Raw genomic sequence first — 23,509 nt, forward strand, 5'->3', positions numbered from 1 at the left:
CGTTCTCAGTATTATAAATTTATTGTATTTGCACAGTTTGTCTTCTTTCGCAAATGGTTTACTTGTCAGTATTTGTGTGTGTGTAGTTTTTCATTGATTCGATTATATTTCTTTGTTCTACTGTGAATCCCTGCAAGAGAATGAATCTCAGGGTAGTATACGGTGACATATACGTAAGTTGATAATAAGTTTACTTTGAACCAGCATCCAGACCACATTCCTCCAAAATCCCTTCCATTCAGGCACCCATTCACACTCCTCTTAGATATTACAATTGAACCCACATCTACTACCTCCACTGACAGCTAGTTCCACCCTCTAAGGTTCTCGCTGAAATATTACAGTCTTAAATATTTCACCTTTCACCCTTAACCTATGATCGCAGCCTCTCCTGGGGGAAAAGCCTGCATTCAACTCCGCTCATAATTTTGTATGCCTATAGGCTAAGAAAATAAATTTAACTATAATTAAATGATATTTGAAGTTTAATCATTGTAACATGTATCAATTTTAAATTTCATCATGTAATTTACAGGCATTCAATTTACTGGGAAAAATCTACAAGGAATTATACAATTTCAGTGTTTCACCACATGCATTTGGTTCACAATAATCTCCAAGAGACTGACTGCATCTCAGTTATTATACCTTTGTAAGCAAATTTTAGACCAGAAGACCATAAGACATAGGAGCAGAATTAGGCCACTCGGCCCATCAAACCTACTTCGCCTTTCCATCGTGGCTGATTTATTATCCCTCTCAATCCCATTCACCTGCCTTCTCCCCGTAACCTTTGACACCTTGATTAATTATCAACGTGCACCTTAAATATACTCATTGACTTGTCCTCTGCAACCGTCTGGGGCAAAGAGCTCTATAGGTTCACCACCGACTAGCTAAAGAATTTCCTCCTCATCTCTGTTCTAAAGGGACATCCTTCTACTCTGAGGCTGTACTCTCTGGTCCCTGACTCCCTCACAAGATGAACATCCTCTCAAAGTCCACTCTAACTAAGACTTTGAATATTCAATAGGTTTCAATCAGATGCCCCTCATTCTTCTAACCTCCATCAGGTACAGGCCCAAAGTCGTCAAATGCTCCTGATACATTAAGGATTTTGATCTGCACTTGATTCAGTCTATAGTATATCAAGAATGCAGTGTACTCCTGTTTCAAAGATGCTGCAATGGGAAACACTGAGAATACTTAAATTCAACTAATGCTCCAATTTAACCTTCTCTGTTCCTCTACTTAGATTAGATTAGATTATGAGGACACTCAGTCCTCGTTTATTGTCATTTAGAAATGCATGCATTAACAAGTGATACAATGTTCCACTAGTATGATATCACAGAAACAAAGGACAGACCAAGACTAAAACTGAAAAAAACCACATAATTATAACATATAGTTACAACAGTGCAAGGCAATACTGTAATTTGATAAAGAGCAGACCATGGGCATGGTAAAAAAAAAGTCTCAGAGTCCCGATAGCCCATCATCTCACACAGACGGTAGAAGGGAGAAACTCTCCCTGCCATGAGCCTCCAGCGCCGCAAACTTGCCGATGCAGCACCCAGGAAGCACCTGACCACAGCCGACTCTGAGTCCGTCCGAAAACTTCGAGCCTCCGACCAGCCCTCTGACACCGAGCACAATCTCTGCCGAGCACTTCGACCCTGCCCTGGCCGCCGAGCAACAAGCAAAGCCGAGGACCCGGGGCCTTCCCCTCCAGAGATTCAATCACTAGATTCCCAGAACTTTTATAATCATGCCAGCTCATTCCTGGTTTCATCTTAATCTAGGTCAGACTTGGTTTCTTTTACTGAATGTTCAAAGTCATGTACAGGAATACAGGTAACACACACAAAATGGAGGAACTCCTCTGGCCAGGCAGCCTCTATGGAAAAGAGTACAGTCAACATTTCCGGCCAAGACCCTTCAGCAGGACTGTACTGTTTTCTAAAGATGCTGCCTGGCCTGCTGAGTTCCTCCAGCATCGGCAGATTTTCTCTTGTACAGTAATATAGTATGGCTGCATAAATATCTATATAGATTCATCTTTACCCTCCTTATGCAGCCAAAGAAAAAAATTGTCCCATAATTCAGAATCAATATTGCTGACATGTAAACATTATTTTATGACTGCAGTACAGTGTAATACATAAAAACTATAAATTACAAAAAGAGAAGCATATAAAAATTAAAATAAGTAAGTGGTGAAAAAATAGTGAGATAGTGTTCATGGGTTCATTTTCCATTCACAAAGCTGACGGCAGAAGGAAAGAAGTTGTGTCTAAATCATTGTGTCTTCAGGCCCATGTACCTCGTCCTTGGTGGTAATAAGAAGGGAGCATGTCCTGGGTAATGGGGGTCCTTAATGATGGATACTGCCTCTTTGAGGCATCACCTTTTGAAGATGACGCTGGCTGAGTATGTAGCCCTCTGCAGCTTTTTCTGATCCTGTGCAGTGGCCCCTCCATACCAGACGGTGATGCAACCAGTTGGAATGCTCTCCACAGTACATCTGTAGACATTTGCAAGCCTTCGGTGACATAGCAAATCTCCTCAAACTCCTAATGAAATATAGCCGCCTACGTGCCTTCTTCAAAATTGCATTGTTATGGCTAAATAATTGTAACCAAATAAACATCTGTATTGATTCATCGTTCTCCTCCTTTCGTAGGCAAAAAAAAAATCAAAACTGGCCCACAATTCTTTATAACAATGGGAAAATTTGCAAGAGCTAATGATTCGAAAGACCTGTTTTGTTTCATACTGTAAGGGAAAGCAATAGATAAGTTGTTCCACTCACCTCGGTCAAATGCCATTTTAACATCTTCTATGTGCTCGCTAAACCCAGACACTCTGTAAAGCCCCTCGGATTTCAAACCTGTTGAACAAACAGAAAATAGTTATTTAACTAACTGGAGATTTATATGGTGGAAATAATATATGCACAGATTAATTGAGTGTCCACAAAGTGACACGGCACAGGAGTGAACCCTGACAGGAAACGATAAAGTAGTGGTGTGTGTCCTCAGGCTGCTGTACCCCCTCCCTGATGGTAGTAACAGGAAGAGGGCATGTCCTGAATAATGGGAGTCCTTAATGATGGATGCTGCCTTTTTGAGAGTCATCGCCCTTTTGAAGATGTCCTTGATGCTGGGGAGGCTAGTCTCCATCCAACTTATTGTTAGCAATAAGTACAAGATTACCTCTACTGGCTTTAGTGGGGAACGTGAAGGTTTACAGAGATCCTCTTTCTATCCCTTAAGAATCAATTTGTTATTTTCATTTTTACATACCGATTACAAAGCATTACAGACTGTGCTTGTTATCAGGTACGCAAACATGCTGGTAAGGCAATGACATTCCTGTGTGAATAGCAACCCACGAACAACAGAAAATCTATGAAGTGCTGATCACAGCCACGATAGAAACAGCAGCAAATGTTCAATAATGTTCAGCCAAACGACAGAAATTCTGATCTGTTGCATGTCTGCCTCCTTATTTTTAATTGATTAAAATATTGATGGAATAAACAGTAAAAGAGGAATTATTTTGCTTATTTAATCATTTGTCTAATTATCATATTCTGATAACATTGGATTGTTCCTCTATTAAAATATAATGCAAAGGAATTTCTAACCAATTGTCTTATTTAACATTTTCTGATAACAGTACATAGTTCAAGGTACATTTATTCTTGAAGTATGTATTAGGAGAAAAACTCTGAGATTCCTCCATTAAAATACAGTATTTTGCAAATGATTTTCAACATATTACCGATATTCTGTGTATTAGTTTGAAAATTAATGCTGCTAACTCAGAGTTACCATCCTCAAGCTCTATTCATAAACACAAAGACCATAAGACATAAGAGCAGAATTAGGCCATTCAGCCCATTGAGTCTACTCCACCATTCCATCATGGCTGATTTACTATCCCTCTCAATCCCATTCTCATGCCTTCTCATCGTAATCTTTGACGCCTTGATTAATCAAGAATCTAGCAACCTCCACGTTAAATATACCCAATGACTGTCTGTGGTAATGAATTCCACAGTTCACCACCCACTGTATAAAGAAAATTTTTGTCATCTCTGTTCGAAATGGATGTTCCTTTATTCTGATGCTGTGCCCTCTGGTCCAAGACTTCCCTACTATAGGAAACATTCTCTCCACATCCACTCTATCTAGGCCTTTTTTTTTTATATTTGATAGGTTTCAATGAGATCCACCCCCACCCCCGCCCCCATTCTTCTAAACTCCAACAGGTACAGGCCCAGAAGACATCCTGGTGAATCCATTCCACACTCTCTTGAGTACTATCTTCTGCTTTTTCAGTAATTAAACCTACACACAGTCAACCAGCTAAGATCTGACCAAGGTTTTATATAGCTGGAGTATAAACTCACTATTTCTGTTTTCAGTGCAAGAGCGAGAGAGAGTGCAAGAGAGACAGAGAAAGGAGGGAAGGGAAAAAGGGGGGGAGAGTGGGACAGAGAGGGAGGGGGAACAAGAGGGCGTGAGAAAGCACACAAGAGTTTGGCTGAAAGAGGGCAGTGAAGGGTCATTAGTTGCAGAAGACACAGACATTACCCTGGCAAAAGCAAATCAGTTATGGAGATGTACTCCTTTTGGGTGCAATATAAACAGACAATCATAAAATTCAAATGATACTTTTCAATTTTGTAAAAAAAAACGTCCAAACCTCGAGCTTCAATCTCCCGAATGCACATGTCCACCACCATAGGCCTCTGCGTATTGTGTGCTTTTACCAGTGTTGTCAGGTCACAACTGTACACCTTCTTGATTCTTTTGAGGTCAGGCTGACAATCATTAGGTACAAACTTCGAACACTGCTTATGTACATTCAAACCACAATCTGAAATAAAAATTAAACACAGGTATAACTGCAGGGAACTTTACCGTGAAAAGCTTAGCAAGTTAACAGCTTAGCACATCATTATATTATACACTCAGTGGCCACTTTATTAGGTACAGGAATGAAACCGGTTGTTGTCACCTGCTGCTATAGCCCATCCAGTTCTAGGTTCAACATGTTGTGCATTAGGAGATGCAGTTATGTATACCGCTGTTATAACACATCGCTATTTGAGTTAGTGTCACCTTCCTGTCAGCTTCCACCAGTCTGACCTCTCTCATTAACGAGGTATCATTGCCCACTGAACTGCTGCTCACTGGATGTTTTTTTTTTTCTGTTTTTCACATCATTTTCTGTAAACTTTAGAGACAATTGAGCATGAAAATCCCAATTCAGCTGTTTCTGAAATACTCAAACTACCCCACCTGGCACCAACAATCATTCCATGGTCAAAGTCACTTAGATCACATTTCTTCCCCATTCTGATGTTTGGTCTGAACAACAGCTCTAATCTGCTAATTAAATTTGCCGACAACACTACATTGACCGGCCTAATCTCAAACAATAACGAGGTGGCCTACAAGGAAGAAGTCATCTCTCTGACACAGTGGTGTTAAGAAAACAACCTCTCCCTCAGTGTTGCAAAAACAAAGGAACTGGTGTGGAGTACAGGAGGAATGGAGACGGGCTAAACCCTTTTGACATCAATAGACCTGGGGTCGAGAGGGTAAACAGCTTTAAGTTCCTTGGCATACACATCACCGAGGACCTCACGTGGCCTGTACATACCAGCTGTGTGGAGAAAAAGGCACAACAGCACCTCTTTCACCTCAGACTGTTGAGGAAGTTTGGTATGGATCCCCAAATCCTAAGAACTTTCTACAGGGGCACAATTAAGAGCATCCTGACTGGCTGCATCACTGTCTGGTATGGGAACTGTACCTCCCTTAATCGCAGGATTCTGCAGAGAGTGGTGCGAACAGCCCAGCGCACCTGTGGTTGTGAACTTCCCATGATTCAGGACATCTACAAAGACAGGTGTGTAAAAAGGGCCGTGGGATCATTGGGAACCCGAGTCACCCCAACCATAATCTATTCCAGCTGCTACCATCCGGTAAACGGTACCGTAGAATAAAAGCCAGGACCAACAGGCTTCAGGACAGCTTCTTCCACCAGGCCATCAGACTGATGAACTCACGCTGATTTGAGTGTCTTTCTATGTTACATTGACTGTTCTATTTATTATAAATTACTATGATTGCATATTGCACATTTAGACAGAGACATATGAGGAATGCATGCTGTACGTCTACATACTTTTATGGATTGAGTTGCTGTCACATGATTGGCTGTTTAGATATTTGCATTAGTGAGGTGTACAGGCGTACCTAATAAAGTTGTCACTCAGTGTAGCAATCTTGCATAGAATGCTTTAAACCTTTAAATAAATTGCAAGCTGAAAGAAATACAGCGAATGCCCGATAATTCAGTGCATTCACAGTAGAACAAATAATACAATAGAGTTAAAGAAAAGCTACACACAACAAACAACCAATATGCAAAAGAAGACAAACTGTGCAAATACAAAAAAAAAACAAAAACAACTAAATAAATAATGTTTGAGAATGTAAGTTGTGGAATCCTTGAAAGTGAGTGCACAGGTTGTGGCAACATTAGCACATCTGCTAACACTTAGCTACACCATGAGCACTTTGAACATTTTGAACTAAAATGGACTTCTAAAATTCTAATTATGTTCCTTCTTATGGAAATAGTGTACAATTTGTTTAATTTATGTTTTTTTGTGAATGCTATGTGATGCTGTGTGATTGTGATGTTGTTATAATCAAGTTTTTGACTGCACCTATGTATACATGTACTTGTGTCTATGACAATAAACTTGACTTTGACCTTTAAAGGGAGCACCAGATCCAAGGCCCTGTTGAGTGGGAAAGGAATATCGCAAACATTACCTAGTTACCAAATAGTTCAGATAGCGAAGTTCCACTGTAAATGAAAACTATTTTCCATTCTAAAGCTCAAAGTAAACGTCACCATATCCTACCCTGAGATTCATGTTCCTGCAGGCATTCACAATAGAATAAAGAAATACAATAGAATCAATGAAAAAACTACACACAAAGACAAACAGCACCACCTTACCCGCCATCCAGGACACAGCATACAGAGAATGGTGCCAGATAAATGCCAGCAATGTCATGAAGGATTCCACACCACCCTGCTTAAGGACTGTTTGTTCCACTCCCATCAGAGAAGAGGCGACACAGCGTCCACACCCGGACCACCAGCCTCAAAAGCAGTTACTTCCTCCCAAGCAATCAGGCTGATCAATACCTCTAACCACCCTACCACCCCCGCCACAACTACAGCTACATCAGCCACTCATCTCCCAAGCTCCTCAGCTCTTTTATCGCCCCATTCACTGTCACTTTACACTGACACTCCACACTTCATACCCACACTGACACACTCCACAGTCCCTCACCACCCCCTTCATCCACCCATTCACTGTCACTTTACACTGACACACTCCTCTCCACAGTCCCTCACCACCACCTTCATTCTCCATTCACTCACCTTACACTGACACTCCACACCTCATACCCACACTGACACACTCCTCTCCACAGTCCCTCACAACCCCCTTCATCCCCCCATTCACTGTCACTTCACACTGACACTCCACACCTCATACCCACACTGACACACTCCTGTCCACAGTCCCTCACCACCTCCTTCACCCCCATTCACTGTCACTGTACACTGACACACTCCTCTCCACAGTCCCTCACCACCCCCTTCATCCCCCCATTCACTGTCACTTTACACTGACACTCCACACCTCATACCCACACTGACACACTCCTCTGCACAGTCCCTCACCACCCCCTTCATCCCCCATTCACTGTCACTTTACACTGACACTCCACACCTCATACTCACACTGACACACTCCTCTCCACAGTCCCTCACCACCCCCCTCATCCCCCCATTCACTGTCACTTTACACTGACACTCCACACCTCATGCCCACACTGACACACTCCTCTCCACAGTCCCTCACCACCCCCTTCACCCCCATTCACTGTCACTTTACACTGACACTCCACACCTCGTACCTACACTGACATACTTCTCTCCACAGTCCCTCACCACCCCCTTCATCCACCCATTCACTGTCACGTTACACTGACACTCCACACCTCACACCGACACTGACACACTCCTCTCCACAGTCCCTCACCACCCGCTTCATCCCCCATTCACTGTCACTTTACACTGACACTCCACACCTCATACCCACACTGACACATTCCTCTCCACAGTCCCTCACCACGCCCTTCATCCCCCCATTCACCATCACTTTACACTGACACTCCACACCTCATACCCACATTGACACACTCCTCTCCACAGTCCCTCACCACCCCCTTCATCCCCCCATTCACTGTCACTTTACACTGACACCTCACACCTCATACCGACACTGACACACTCCTCTCCACAGTCCCTCACCACCCCCTTCATCCCCCATTCACTGTCACTTTACACTGACACTCCACACCTCATACCCACACTGACACAGTCCTCTCCACAGTCCCTCACCACCCCTTTCATCCCCCATTCACTGTCACTTTACACTGACACTCCACACCTCATACCCACACTGACACACTCCTCTCCACAGTCCCTCACCACCCCCTTCATCCCCCCATTCACTGTCACTTTACACTGACACCTCACACCTCATACCGACACTGACACACTCCTCTCCACAGTCCCTCACCACCCCCTTCATCCCCCATTCACTGTCACTTTACACTGACACTCCACACCTCATACCCACACTGACACAGTCCTCTCCACAGTCCCTCACCACCCCCTTTATCCCCATTCACTGTCACTTTACACTGACACTCCACATCTCATACCCACACTGACACACTCCTCTCCACAGTCCCTCACCACCCGCTTCATCCCCCCATTCACTGTCACTTTACACTGACACTCCACACCTCATACCCACGCTGACACACTCCCCTCCACAGTCCCCCAGCACCCCCTTCATCCTCCCATTCACCGTCACTTTACACTGACACTCCACACCTCATACCCACACTGACACACTCCTCTCCACAGTCCCTCACCAACCCCTTCATCCCCCATTCACTGTCACTTTACACTGACACTCCACACCTCATACTCACTGATACACTCCTCTCCACAGTCCCTCACCACCCCCTTCATCCCCCCATTCACTGTCACTGTACACTGACAATCCACACCTCATACTCACTGATACACTCCTCTCCACAGTCCCTCACCACCCCCTTCATCCCCCCATTCACTGTCACTGTACACTGACAATCCACACCTCATACTCACACTGACACACTCCTCTCCACAGTCCCTCACCACCCCCTTCATCCCCCCATTCACTGTCACTTTACACTGACACTCCAGGCCTCATACCCACACTGACACACTCCCCTCCACAGTCCCTCACCTCCACTTCACCCCCCCCCATTTACTGTCACTTTACACTGACACTCCACACCTCGTACCTACACTGACATACTTCTCTCCACAGTCCCTCACCACCCCCTTCATCCACCCATTCACTGTCACGTTACACTGACACTCCACACCTCATACCGACACTGACACACTCCTCTCCACAGTCCCTCACCACCCGCTTCATCCCCCCATTCACTGTCACTTTACACTGACACTCCACACCTCATACCCACGCTGACACACTCCCCTCCACAGTCCCTCAGCACCCCCTTCATCCTCCCATTCACCGTCACTTTACACTGACACTCCACACCTCATACCCACACTGACACACTCCTCTCCACAGTCCCTCACCACCCCCTTCATCCCCCGTTCACTGTCACTTTACACTGACACTCCACACCTCATACTCACTGATACACTCCTCTCCACAGTCCCTCACCACCCCCTTCATCCCCCCATTCACTGTCACTGTACACTGACAATCCACACCTCATACCCACACTGACACACTCCTCTCCACAGTCCCTCACCACCCCCTTCATCCCCCCATTCACTGTCACTTTACACTGACACTCCAGGCCTCATACCCACACTGACACACTCCTCTCCACAGTCCCTCACCGCCCCCTTCACCCCCATTCACTGTCACTTTACACTGACACTCCACACCTCGTACCTACACTGACATACTTCTCTCCACAGTCCCTCACCACCCTCTTCATCCTCCCATTCACTGTCACGTTACACTGACACTCCACACCTCATACCGACACTGACACACTCCTCTCCACAGTCCCTCACCACCCCCTTCATCCATCCATTCACTGTCACGTTACACTGACACTCCACACCTCATACCCACGCTGACACACTCCCCTCCACAGTCCCTCACCACGCCCATCATCCCCTCATTCACTGTCACTTCACACTGACACTCCACACCACATACCTACATTGACACACTCCTCTCCACAGTCCCTCACCACCCCCTTCATCCGCCATTCACTGTCACTGTACACTAACACTCCACACCTCATACCCACACTGACACAGTCCTCTCCACAGTCCCTCACCACCCCCTTCATCCCCCCATTCACTGTCACTTTACACTGACACTCCACACCTCATACCTACACTGACACACTCCTCTCCACAGTCCCTCACCACCCCCTTCATCCGCCATTCACTGTCACTTTACACTAACACTCCAGGCCTCATACCCACACTGACACACTCCTCTCCACAGTCCCTCACCACCCCCTTTATCCCCATTCACTGTCACTTTACACTGACACTCCACATCTCATACCCACACTGACACACTCCTCTCCACAGTCCCTCACCACCCGCTTCATCCCCCCATTCACTGTCACTTTACACTGACACTCCACACCTCATACCCACGCTGACACACTCCCCTCCACAGTCCCCCAGCACCCCCTTCATCCTCCCATTCACCGTCACTTTACACTGACACTCCACACCTCATACCCACACTGACACACTCCTCTCCACAGTCCCTCACCAACCCCTTCATCCCCCATTCACTGTCACTTTACACTGACACTCCACACCTCATACTCACTGATACACTCCTCTCCACAGTCCCTCACCACCCCCTTCATCCCCCCATTCACTGTCACTGTACACTGACAATCCACACCTCATACTCACTGATACACTCCTCTCCACAGTCCCTCACCACCCCCTTCATCCCCCCATTCACTGTCACTGTACACTGACAATCCACACCTCATACTCACACTGACACACTCCTCTCCACAGTCCCTCACCACCCCCTTCATCCCCCCATTCACTGTCACTTTACACTGACACTCCACACCTCATACCCACACTGACACACTCCTCTCCACAGTCCCTCACCACCCCCTTCATCCCCCCATTCACTGTCACTGTACACTGACAATCCACACCTCATACTCACACTGACACACTCCTCTCCACAGTCCCTCACCACCCCCTTCATCCCCCCATTCACTGTCACTTTACACTGACACTCCAGGCCTCATACCCACACTGACACACTCCCCTCCACAGTCCCTCACCTCCACTTCACCCCCCCCCATTTACTGTCACTTTACACTGACACTCCACACCTCGTACCTACACTGACATACTTCTCTCCACAGTCCCTCACCACCCCCTTCATCCACCCATTCACTGTCACGTTACACTGACACTCCACACCTCATACCGACACTGACACACTCCTCTCCACAGTCCCTCACCACCCGCTTCATCCCCCCATTCACTGTCACTTTACACTGACACTCCACACCTCATACCCACGCTGACACACTCCCCTCCACAGTCCCTCAGCACCCCCTTCATCCTCCCATTCACCGTCACTTTACACTGACACTCCACACCTCATACCCACACTGACACACTCCTCTCCACAGTCCCTCACCACCCCCTTCATCCCCCGTTCACTGTCACTTTACACTGACACTCCACACCTCATACTCACTGATACACTCCTCTCCACAGTCCCTCACCACCCCCTTCATCCCCCCATTCACTGTCACTGTACACTGACAATCCACACCTCATACCCACACTGACACACTCCTCTCCACAGTCCCTCACCACCCCCTTCATCCCCCCATTCACTGTCACTTTACACTGACACTCCAGGCCTCATACCCACACTGACACACTCCTCTCCACAGTCCCTCACCGCCCCCTTCACCCCCATTCACTGTCACTTTACACTGACACTCCACACCTCGTACCTACACTGACATACTTCTCTCCACAGTCCCTCACCACCCTCTTCATCCTCCCATTCACTGTCACGTTACACTGACACTCCACACCTCATACCGACACTGACACACTCCTCTCCACAGTCCCTCACCACCCCCTTCATCCATCCATTCACTGTCACGTTACACTGACACTCCACACCTCATACCCACGCTGACACACTCCCCTCCACAGTCCCTCACCACGCCCATCATCCCCTCATTCACTGTCACTTCACACTGACACTCCACACCACATACCTACATTGACACACTCCTCTCCACAGTCCCTCACCACCCCCTTCATCCGCCATTCACTGTCACTGTACACTAACACTCCACACCTCATACCCACACTGACACAGTCCTCTCCACAGTCCCTCACCACCCCCTTCATCCCCCCATTCACTGTCACTTTACACTGACACTCCACACCTCATACCTACACTGACACACTCCTCTCCACAGTCCCTCACCACCCCCTTCATCCGCCATTCACTGTCACTTTACACTAACACTCCAGGCCTCATACCCACACTGACACACTCCTCTCCACAGTCCCTCACCACCCCCTTTATCCCCCATTCACTGTCACTTTACACTGACACTCCACACCTCATACCCACACTGACACACTCCTCTCCACAGTCCCTCACCAACCCCTTCATCCCCCATTCACTGTCACTTCACACTAACACTCCACACCTCATACCCACACTGACACAGTCACTGTGTTTTTAAATGTCCTGCTGCCATGTAGAAGTTTCCTCTTGCTGAGAGTCACTTTGTCACTTTATCAGTTGTCAGTTACCTCACATTCAGATACTCACTTTATGTACATACAGTCTATGTATACAAGTTAATCTTATGTACTATATGTGGATATGGCCACACTCAACAGCTATTGTACAGTGTTTTAAAGGGTTGCTTTTATACTCAGTGTTTTTTAAATTGTGTTCTTTACACTTAGTGTTTTAATTCTGCATCAGATCCAGAATAACAATCATTTCCTTCTCCATTACAGCTGTACTGAAATATCATACTGGGAATATGAGGGGGAACTTCTTCACTCAGAGGGTGGGGTGTGAGTGTGAAACAAGCTGCCATTGCAAGTGGTGAATTTGGGTTCAATTTCAACATTTAAAAGAAATTTGAATAAGTACATGGATGGAAGAGTTAAGGAGGGCTATTGTCTGGTGCAAGTTGATGGGACTATGCATATTAAATAAAGACGCATACATAAGGCTCCTTTTCATTGACTACAGCTCTGCCTTTAATACCATCATTCCAAATAAACTGATTCCTAAGCTCTTGGAACTTGGGCCTTAGCACTCAGATCTGCAGCTGGATCTTCAACTTCCTCACAGACAGGACCCAGGCTGTAAAAATAGGGAACAAGCTCTCCTCTACAATCACTCTGAGCACCAGTGCCCCACAAGGCTGTGTACTCAGCCCCTGCTGTACTCACTGTACACCCATGATTGTGTAGCCAAGTTTCCATCAAACTCAATATATAAGTTTGCTGATGACACAACAATTGTAGGCCGTATCTCGGGTAATGATGAGTTTGAGTACAGAGAGGAAATTAAGAACCTGGTGGCACGGTGCGAAGACAATAACCTATCCCTCAACGTCAGCAAGACGAAGGAATTGGTTGTTGACTTCAGAAGGAGTAGCGGACCGCACGACCCAATTTACATCAGTGGTGCGCAAGTGGAACAGGTCAAAAGCTTTAAGTTCCTCGGGGTCAATATCTCAAATGACCTGACTTGGTCCAACCAAGCAGAGTCCACTGCCAAGAAGGTCCACCAGCGCCTTTACTTCCTGAGAAAACTAAAGAAATTTGGCCTGTCCCCTAAAACCCTCACTAATTTTTATAGATGCACTGTAGAAAGCATTCTTCTAGGGTGCATCACAACCTGGTATGGAAGTTGTCCTGTCCAAGAATGAAAGAAGCTGCAGAAGATCGTGAACACGGTGCAGCACATCACACAAACCAATCTTCCATCCTTGGACTCACTTTACACCGCATGCTGTCGGAGCAGTGCTGCCAGGATAATCAAGGACACAACCCACCCAGCCAACACACTTTTTGTCCCTCTTTCCTCCAAGAGAAGGCTCAGGAGCTTGACTCGTACAGCCAGATTTAGGAACAGCTTCTCTCCGACTGTGATAAGACTGCTGAACGGATCCTGACCCGGATCTGGGCCATACCCTCCAAATATCCGGACCTGCCTCTCGGTTTTTTTGCACTACCTTACTTACCATTTTTCTATTTTCTATTTATGATTTATAATTTAAATTTTTAATATTTACTACCGATTTGTAATCCAGGGAGTGGGAAGCGCAGAATCAAATATCGCTGTGATGATTGTACGTTCTAGTATCAATTGTTTGGCGACAATAAAGTTTAAAGTATATTAATAGTTTGCCATGGGCTAGATTGGCCAAAAGCCTGTTTCTGTGCTATGGTCTTCTGTGGCTCTATGAGGATTGACAATAAACAATCTGAAATCTTGATCACATGTGAAATGTAATCCAGCACAGTTTAAAGAGAATTTTTAAACTAAGCATAAAACAGGATTACAACACATCAATAGATTGAGATCTACATTTTAATATAAACTTGATTTTGATCAAGAAAAAGGATCTCCTGTGCAGTTCATACTTCCATGAGTCAGCAGCAAAAGTGAAGCATTTTAAATTTACATGGGGAATGGAGAAGTATTGTGGAATTCAAGTTGTGTTTTGTTTCTAACCAGTGAGGTATGATATATTACTAAGAAACATTAACTTTTTTTGGCTCCTAATAGGAACAAATGGAGGCAATCCTCAATTCTTGAGTTTCACTAGTTTGTACTATAAAATTTCCATTTCAGGCAAGTTTCACTTGGCATGAAAAGCAGTTCTGCAGGCTGTCTAATAAAATAGTCCTTGTGAAAAGTACAGATGGCAATCAATGAAAATAGGGATACACAAATAATTAATCATTAAATTATGAGAAATTCAAATACTTTTCCTTGTCTATGAATTGTATGAAATCTTGATAAACTAGGTTTGAAACTTTAACACACAGGGAATGAAAAGGAGTTTAAATTCATATCAACCATATGCTGGATTTTTATAATGGACTCAGTTTCAAGGACTCGATATTTATTTAACCTTTTAATTTGGACATCTCCCCCATTCTCTCTCAGTCTTGAAGAAGGGTTTATTCATTGACTGTTTATTCATTTCTATAGATACTGCCTGACCTGCTGAGTTGCTCCAGCATTTTGTGTTTGTTGCTTTGGATTTCTGGCATCTGCAGGTTTTTCTTATGTTCGCAATATTTATTTATTATTATTGTTTCTCCTTTTTGCATTTGCACAGTTTGCTGTCTTCTGCGCTGTGGTTGAACAGTATAGCTGGGCAGTGTGTCATTGTTTCTGTTATGGTTAATATTCTATTGATTGAGTATGCCCACAAGAAAATGAATCTCAGGGTTGTATATGGTGACATCTATTTGATAATAAAATTTACTTTGAACTTTATAACTATGAATTTTGTGCACATAATGACAAGATTCAAGATTGTTTAATGTCTTTTCCAGTACACAAGTGTAAAGGTGAACAAAATAATAGTTACTCCAGATCTGATGCAGCAGAAAAAAAACATATTAAGATAAAGAACACAACAATAAAAAATGCAATAAATATAAATCCATAAGATAGCTATTTACTATACATAGACTGAGACTACGTCCACACTACACCGGATAATTTTCAAAACGCCAGTTTCGAGTAAAAACGACAGGCATCCACACTAAGTGTTTTTCAAAATATCTCCATCCACATTATACGGATATTTGGGCAAATCTCCTCCTACTGGGCATGCGCAGGACACACAGAAAACAAGCGAAGAGAAAACGATATACTTGTTGCGCGTTTGTCCAGTTACAGAGTAGAAAAACTTAAAGGGAGTTGCTCTTGGATCTTGCACAGGAGGACTTAAAACTAAAAAAAAAACAAATACTGGAGCGTATGGAGGCAACCGACAGGGACAGTATGACCCGGCTGACGACGAACATTGAAAAACTGACTAACTCTGTTGCATTAATAAAGCACCTTGTTAAATGTCTGCATCAGTTTTATCTTGTATTTCCATACAATGTTACATTAGGCTGTTACACATCTATTGCCAGAGAAGTACTTGCATAAATAGGTAAACCACCTTCATACAAGCAAGGACAGAGAACAGGGCAAAGTGAGTATACTTATTTATTCTGTAAGCTATGGGTCAAAGTATTTGGTGAATACATTTCTAACCCTTCTGGCTTCAGTCTTGTTGCTGTTTGTTCTGAAACTGTTAGGTTATGTGGGGGGTTGCGTTCAAGAAAACAACGAAATGCCGCGCTGCGGCAATCTGTTCCGGCAGGTCATGACAGCGTTTTTAAATAGTCAAAAAGGCTCACTTTACAATTTAACTCTCAAGTCGTTCACACCGACTGCGCATTATAACAGCCGTCCGGCAGTGCTTGCGTGGTACCAAGCAGAAGCAGAAAAAGCGTTGTTGTTGAGGTGTTGTCATGACAGCGTTTTTAAATCTCTCCGGTTACCCCGTACATACAACAGATATTCGGCGTTTTCAGACTTATTCACTCTGGAGACCGTTTCTGAAAATCTCCCTTTTCGGTGGCTGAAAACGCTGGCTCAGTGTGGACGGGAGGTCAAAACGAAGAGAAAAAGCTTTGTTTTCGAAATTATCCGGCGTAGTGTGGGTGTACCCTGATTATATGTACATAAAGTGACACTACGTACAGGAATATCTGTACATGAGGTGACTGACAGGAAATGATAAAGTAGTGACAGCACAATCATGTACAACATCTAAGAAACCAGGAAAACAGGTTGAAGTGATAATTGAAGATTTAACACGCAAAGGGTTTGCTTCAAACAAAAGCTAATCGTTCTTGATCACCACACACAAAATGTGGGAGGAACTCAGCCGAGCAGACAGCATTTATGCAGGGGAATGAACAGTCGACATCTCGGGCCGAAACCCTTCGTCAGGACTGACCTGCTGAGTTCTCCCAGCACTTCGTTTGTGTTGCTCTGGATTTCCAGCATCTGCAGAATCTCTTGTGCAATGTGCGGAGGAGTTTAGGCAGAAGAGAGTGAACCTGGGGGCAATGCTACAAGTGCAACAGCAATGATGGTGAACCTCGCATTGCAGCCTAAATTCTTCAGTCAGTCCAGGGGTCCCGCATTGGACCAGATCTCAAGAGCTTGGACCATGGCAATCCCAGCACTTTCATTGTGCTTGCCTGCCCACAAAAGACACATAGCTACATTAAAATTTCTATAGCCGTTCAGTTCCCAGTCCTTTGCCATATCATCTAAGTGGTGGTGGAACCATTGGGTTCCAGATGAGCATAAGTACAATGGACAGATCTCAAGCAGCTCCTGTACTCAATAGGCTCTTGTTCAGCTCTGATGATCACTTAGTTGACAATAAACTCAAGAGGCCACTTTATTAGGTACATCCTCAATATTTATATTTTTATTATTAATATTTTGCTTTTTTTTGTATTTGCACATCATTGTTTGCCCATCTTTGTTGTGTGCTGATTTTCATTGATTCTGTTGTGTTCCTTTGCATGCACTGTCAATGCCCACAAGGAAATGAATCCCAGGGTAGTAAATGATGACATATATGTACTTTGATTATAAATGTACTTCAAACGTTAAATCTTTTAACAATGATCCACTGGAGGGCAAATCTAGCAGTTTTTTGCTATTAGGGCAACACGGTATCATAGCAGTTAGCCTGATCCTATTACTAAGCATTTTGACCTTTCATTCCATTCTGCAATGTTCCCTTTGCTTTCTCTGTATCCTCACCTCACCTAACCAGATTTCAGTGACATTCTGATGCACACTGGAATACAGAAATGTAAACATGTTTTGGTGGTTTTGATTCTTGCTCCTTTCACGTTGTTATACTTCCCCATTTCAAATATTATTAATGTAGATTTTAAAGACTACTCCCCATACTGTTTTCACTCTCCAAACATAATCCAAATAAAAACCTGTTTGACCTGTTGTAGTCACACTCGGATTTATACGGACTCATAATTTGAATATCAGCTCTGTTGGCTCTTTTCAGCACGAGAGGCCATCCCTTGGCGATGCGGCCCCAGGTTTAATAAGAGTTCAGGTATTTTGGCGGACTGCAATCAGCACAAGAGGTCTTTTGTTGGCGAAGCAGTGTGGGGGTTAAAGATAGCTCTGGTGCTTTTGGTGGGCTGCACTCAGTGTGGGGCCAAGAAAAGGAATGGAAGTGTAAATAGGGCAATCGTTGTTGGAGTGGGCTGGTGTTAGAGTGCCAAGCTTTTGCTCAACAGCTTCGGAGAAAACAAACTTGGGCAAGCACAGGTAGACACTTAATGTAAGTAAGTGAGTAAGTTTCTTTTCTATTAGTACATAGCTAGTGGACTGAGAATGGCTTTGGAGATAGTGGTAAGTTCCTTGTGTGAGATGTGTGAACTCTGGGAGACTTCCACAATAACTTAATCTGCACAAAGTGCATTGAGCTGCAACTCCTTAGAGACTGCGTTAAGGAAGTGGAGTTGCAGCTGGATAACCTTCAGCTCGTACACGAAAGTGAGGAGGTGATAGACAGGAACTACCAGGAGGTAGTCACCCCTAAGTTGCAGGAGACAGGTACCTGGGTGTCTGTCAGGGGAGGAAAAGGGAATAGACAGCCAGTGCAGAGTACCCTGTAAGGGTCAGTCCCCTCAACAATAAGCATACTGTTTTGGATACTGTTGGGGAGAAGGTGGGGGGGTGGAAATTACCTAACAGGAGCTAGCTGAGCAACCTAATCTCTGGCACTGAGTCTGCCTCTGAAGCTCAGAAGGGAAGAGAGGAGAAGAACAACACAGCAGTTCCAAGGGATTCCATAATCGGAGGAGCACCAAGCAGATTCTGTGGACATGAAAGAGGCACCCAGTGTATGTTGCCTCCCAGGTGCCAGAGCCAGGGATGTCTCTTACTGGGGCCATGTCTTTCTAAAGGGGGAGAGTGAACAGCCGGAAGTCATGGCACCTATTGGTACCAATGGCATAGGTAAGAAAAAGGAGGAGCTCCTGAAGAGAGAATATAGGGAGTTAGGCAGAACACCAAAAAAAACAGGATATCCAGGGTAGTAATATCTGGATTGCTGCCTGTGCCATGCACCAGTGAGGGCAAGAATAGGATGATTTGGCAGAAGAATTGGTGCGAGGGGCAAGGTTTAAGATTTCTGGATCATTGAGATCTCTTCCGGGGAAGGTATGACATTTACAAAAAGGATGGGTTACATCTGAACCTGAGGGGGACCAATATCCTTCGGGCAGGTTTGCGAGAACTGTTGGGGAGGGTTTAAGCTAATTTGGCAGGGGATAGGAACCAGAGTAATAGGACTGAGGATAGGACAGTCAGTGTACAAGCAGAGGCAGCGTGCAGTGAAACTGCGAGAAAAGACAGGCAGATGATAGGGCAAAATTGTAGTCAGTGAGATGAGTTAAAGTTTCACGTGTGGAAAAAAAAATCAAAAAGGGTGATGAATACAGGACTGATGGTGTTCCTCTGCACCTCTGATGTTTGAACCTTCTCCCCATTTAGATAATAGTCTGCACTATCTTTCCTTTTACCAAAATGTATTATCATACATTTCCCAACACTGTATTCCACCTGCCACTTTTTTGCCCATTCTTCCAATTGGTCTAAGTCCCACTGCAATCGCATCACTTCCTCAGCACTATCCACCCCTCCACCTATCTTTGTATCATCCACAAACTTTGCCACAAAACCATTATCTACATCACTGACAAACAATGTGAAAAGTAGCGGTCCCAATTCCAATCCCTGAGGAACACCACTAGTCACCGGCAGCCAACCAGAAAAGGCCCCTTTTATTCCCACTTGCTGCCTCCCGCCTGTCAGCCGTTCCTCTATCCATGCCAGCATCTTTCCTGTAATACCATAGGATTTTTTTGCAAAGCAACCTCATGTGTGGCACCTTATCAAACGCCTTCTGAAAATCCAAGCAAATGGCATCCACTGCCTCTCCTTTGTCCACCATGCTTGTTACTTGCCCGAAGAACTCTAACAGATTTGTCAGGCAAGATTTCCCTTTACAAAAACCATGCCGACTTTGACTTAGTTTATCATTAGTCCCCAAGTACCCCAAAACCTCATGCCCAATAATAGACTCCAACACCTTCCCAACCACCAAGGTTAGGCTAACTGGCCTATAATTTCCTTTCTTTTGCCTTTCCCCCTTCTTAAGGAGTGGAGTGACATTTGCAATCTTCCAGTCTTCCGGGACCATGCCAGAATCAAGTGATTCTTGAAAGATCATGATCAATGCATCTGTTATCTCTTCAGCAACCCTAACTGAAAGAAAAGATAGTGAGAGATTTGAAAGTGGGAGGGGGAGGGGGAGATCCAAAATGATAGGAGAAGACAGGAGGGGGAGGGATGGAGCAAAGAGCTGGAAAGTTGATTGGCAAAAGGGATATGAGAGGATCATGGGACGGGAGGCCTAGGGAGAAAGAAAGGGGGAGGGGGGAAGCCCAGATGATGGGCAAGGAGTATAGTGAGAGGAACAGAGGGAGAAAAAGGAGAGAGAGAAAAAAAATGAATAATAATAAATAAATAACGGATGGGGTACGAGGGGGAGGAGGGCCATTAACGGAAGTTAGAGAAGTCAATGTTCATGTCATCAGGTTGGAGGTTACTCAGACAGAATATAAGGTGTTGTTCCTCCAACCTGAGTGTGGCTTCATCTTGACAGTAGAGGAGGCCATGGATAGACATATCAGAATGGGAATGGGACGTGGAATTAAAATGTGTGGCCACTGGGAGATCCTGCTTTCTCTGGCAGACAGAGCGTAGGTGTTCAGCGAAACGGTCTCCCAGCCTGCGTCAGGTCTCACCAACATATAGAAGGCCACACCGGGAGCACTGGACACAGCATACCACCCCAGCCGACTCACAGATGAAGTATCGCCTCACTTGGAAGGACTGTCTGGGGCCCTGAATGGTGGTGAGGGAAGAAGTGTAAGGGCATGTGTAGCACTTGTTCTGCTTACAAGGATAAGTGCCGGGAGGGAGATCGGTAGGGAGGGATCTCGGTAGGGAGGGATGGGGGGGGACGAATGGACAAGGGAGTCCATTGCGATAAGCAAAGGGCGGGGGGGAGGGAATGATGTGCTTAGTGGTGGGATCCCGTTGGGGTGGCAGAAGTTATGGAGAATTATACGTTGGACCCGGAGGCTAGTAGGGTGATAGGTGAAGACAAGGGGGACCCTATTCCTAGTGGGGTGGTGGGAGGATGGGGTGAGAGCAGATGTGTGTGAAATGGGAGAGATGCATTTGAGAGCAGAGTTGGTGGTGGAGGAAGGGAAGCCCCTTTCTTTAAAAAAGGAGGACACCTCCTTCATCCTGGAATGAAAAGCCTCATCCTGAGAGCAGATGCGGCGGAGACGGAGGAATTGTGAGAAGGGGATGGCATTTTTGCAAGAGACAGGGTGGGAAGAGGAATATTCCAAGTAGCTGTGAGAGTCCGTAGGCTTATAGTAGACATCAGTAGATAAGCTGTCTCCAGTGATAGAGACAGAAAAATCAAGAAAGGGGAGGGAGGTGTTGGAAATGGACCAGGTAAACTTGAGGGCAGGGTGAAAGTTGGAGGCAAAGTTAATGAAGTCAATGAGCTCAGCATGTGTACAGGAAGCAGCGCCAATGCAGTCGTTGATGTAGCGAAGGAAAAGTGGGGGACAGATACGAGTATAGGCTTGGAACATGGATTGTTCCACAAAGCCAACAAAAAGGCCGGCATAGCTAGGACCCATACGGGTGCCCATAGCTACACCTTTCGTTTGGAGGAATTGGGAGGAGCCAAAGGAGAAATTATTAAGAGTAAGGACTAATTCCACTAGACGGAGCAGAGTGGTGTTAGAGGGGAACTGATTAGGTCTGGAATCCAGAAAGAAGCGGAGAGCTTTGAGACCTTCCTAGTGGGGGATGGAGGTATATAGGGACTGGACATCCTGGTGAAAATAAAGCGGTGGGGCCAGGGAACTTAAAATCATTGAAAAAATTCAGAGCGTGAGAAGTGTCACGAACATAGGTAGGAAGGGATTGAACAAGGGGGTATAAAACAGTGTCGAGGTATGCAGAAATGAGTTCAGTGGGGCAGGAGCAAGCTGAGACAATGGGTCTACCTGGACAGGCAGGTTTGTGGATCTTGGGTAGGAGGTAGAAACGGGAAGTGCGGGGAGTGGGAACTATAAGGTTGGTAGCAGTGGATGGGAGATCACCTGAGCTGACAAAATTGGTGATGGTGTGGGAGACAACTGCCTGGTGCTCCTTAGTGGGGTCACGATCGAGGGGTAAATAAGAGGAGGTATCCGCGAGTTGTCGCTGTGCCTCGGCAAGGTAGAGGTCAGTACGCCAGACTACAACAGCACCCCCCTTATCAGCGGGTTTAATAGTAAGGTTAGGATTAGTGCAGAGGGAGTGGAGAGCAGAGCATTCGGAAGGAGTAAGTTTGGAATGGGAACAAGGTGTGGTGAAGTCAGGACGGTTGATGTCCCATTGGCAGTTAGCGATAAAGAGATCCAGAGCAGGCAGAAGACCAGAGCGGGGTGTCCATGAAGAGGAGGAGGGTTGAAGACAGGAGAAAGGGTCATCGGTGGGGGTGGAAGAGTCCTTGCCGAAGAAGTAGGCTCGAAGACGGAGCTGGCAGAAGAAGAGTTCAGTCATGGAGATCACGGAACTCGCTGAGGTGTGGGCGAAGGGGGACAAAGGTGAGGCCCTTACTGAGGACAGAGCGCTCTGCCTCCGACAGTTGAAGGTCGGAGGAGATGGTAAAGACCCGGCATGGATGAGAGCTGGGATCAGAGGGGGGAGAGGGGAGGCTGGTGGTGTCAGTGGAGAGGGGAGGGTTGGGGTGAGAGGAAGATGGAGCCTCCGAGGGCCCAGGAGTAGATGATGGAATGTGAGTGAGACGGGGTTGCAAAGTGGTGGTGGGGGAAGGGGAGACGGGAAACACAATAACAGCACATGAAGATCTGGCCTGGAGTTCAAGGCTGGAGTCGCAGCTGGTGGTTGCGCAATCACCTTGAAGGTGTCCATGGTCACTGGAGCCCGCATTGATGGCGCTGGAATCCGGGTTTTGAATATGCCCTGGGTTGAGGGAGCCAGCAAGATCAATGGCGGGGGCCGCAATCTGAAGTTCATGCCTGCTAGCGTCAGGGCCAGCAGGCTCTGGGATCTGCAGAT

General features: G+C 45.7%; 1 protein-coding gene across 1 annotated transcript in view; it reads right to left on the reverse strand.

The window, feature by feature from the left end:
- Nucleotides 1-23,509, reverse strand: part of chn2 (chimerin 2) — a 267,250-nt gene that overhangs the window by 14,111 nt on the left and 229,630 nt on the right. Inside the window, exons 9-10 of the mRNA XM_072283192.1 lie at nucleotides 4,717-4,890; nucleotides 2,816-2,893 (exon numbers count right to left, since the gene is read on the reverse strand). Of these exons, the coding sequence (XP_072139293.1) occupies nucleotides 2,816-2,893; nucleotides 4,717-4,890 (252 nt within the window). The remainder of the gene's footprint in view (nucleotides 1-2,815; nucleotides 2,894-4,716; nucleotides 4,891-23,509) is intronic.

Source organism: Mobula birostris, chromosome 19 (genome assembly GCF_030028105.1).
Source record: "Mobula birostris isolate sMobBir1 chromosome 19, sMobBir1.hap1, whole genome shotgun sequence".
NCBI lineage: Eukaryota > Metazoa > Chordata > Chondrichthyes > Myliobatiformes > Myliobatidae > Mobula > Mobula birostris.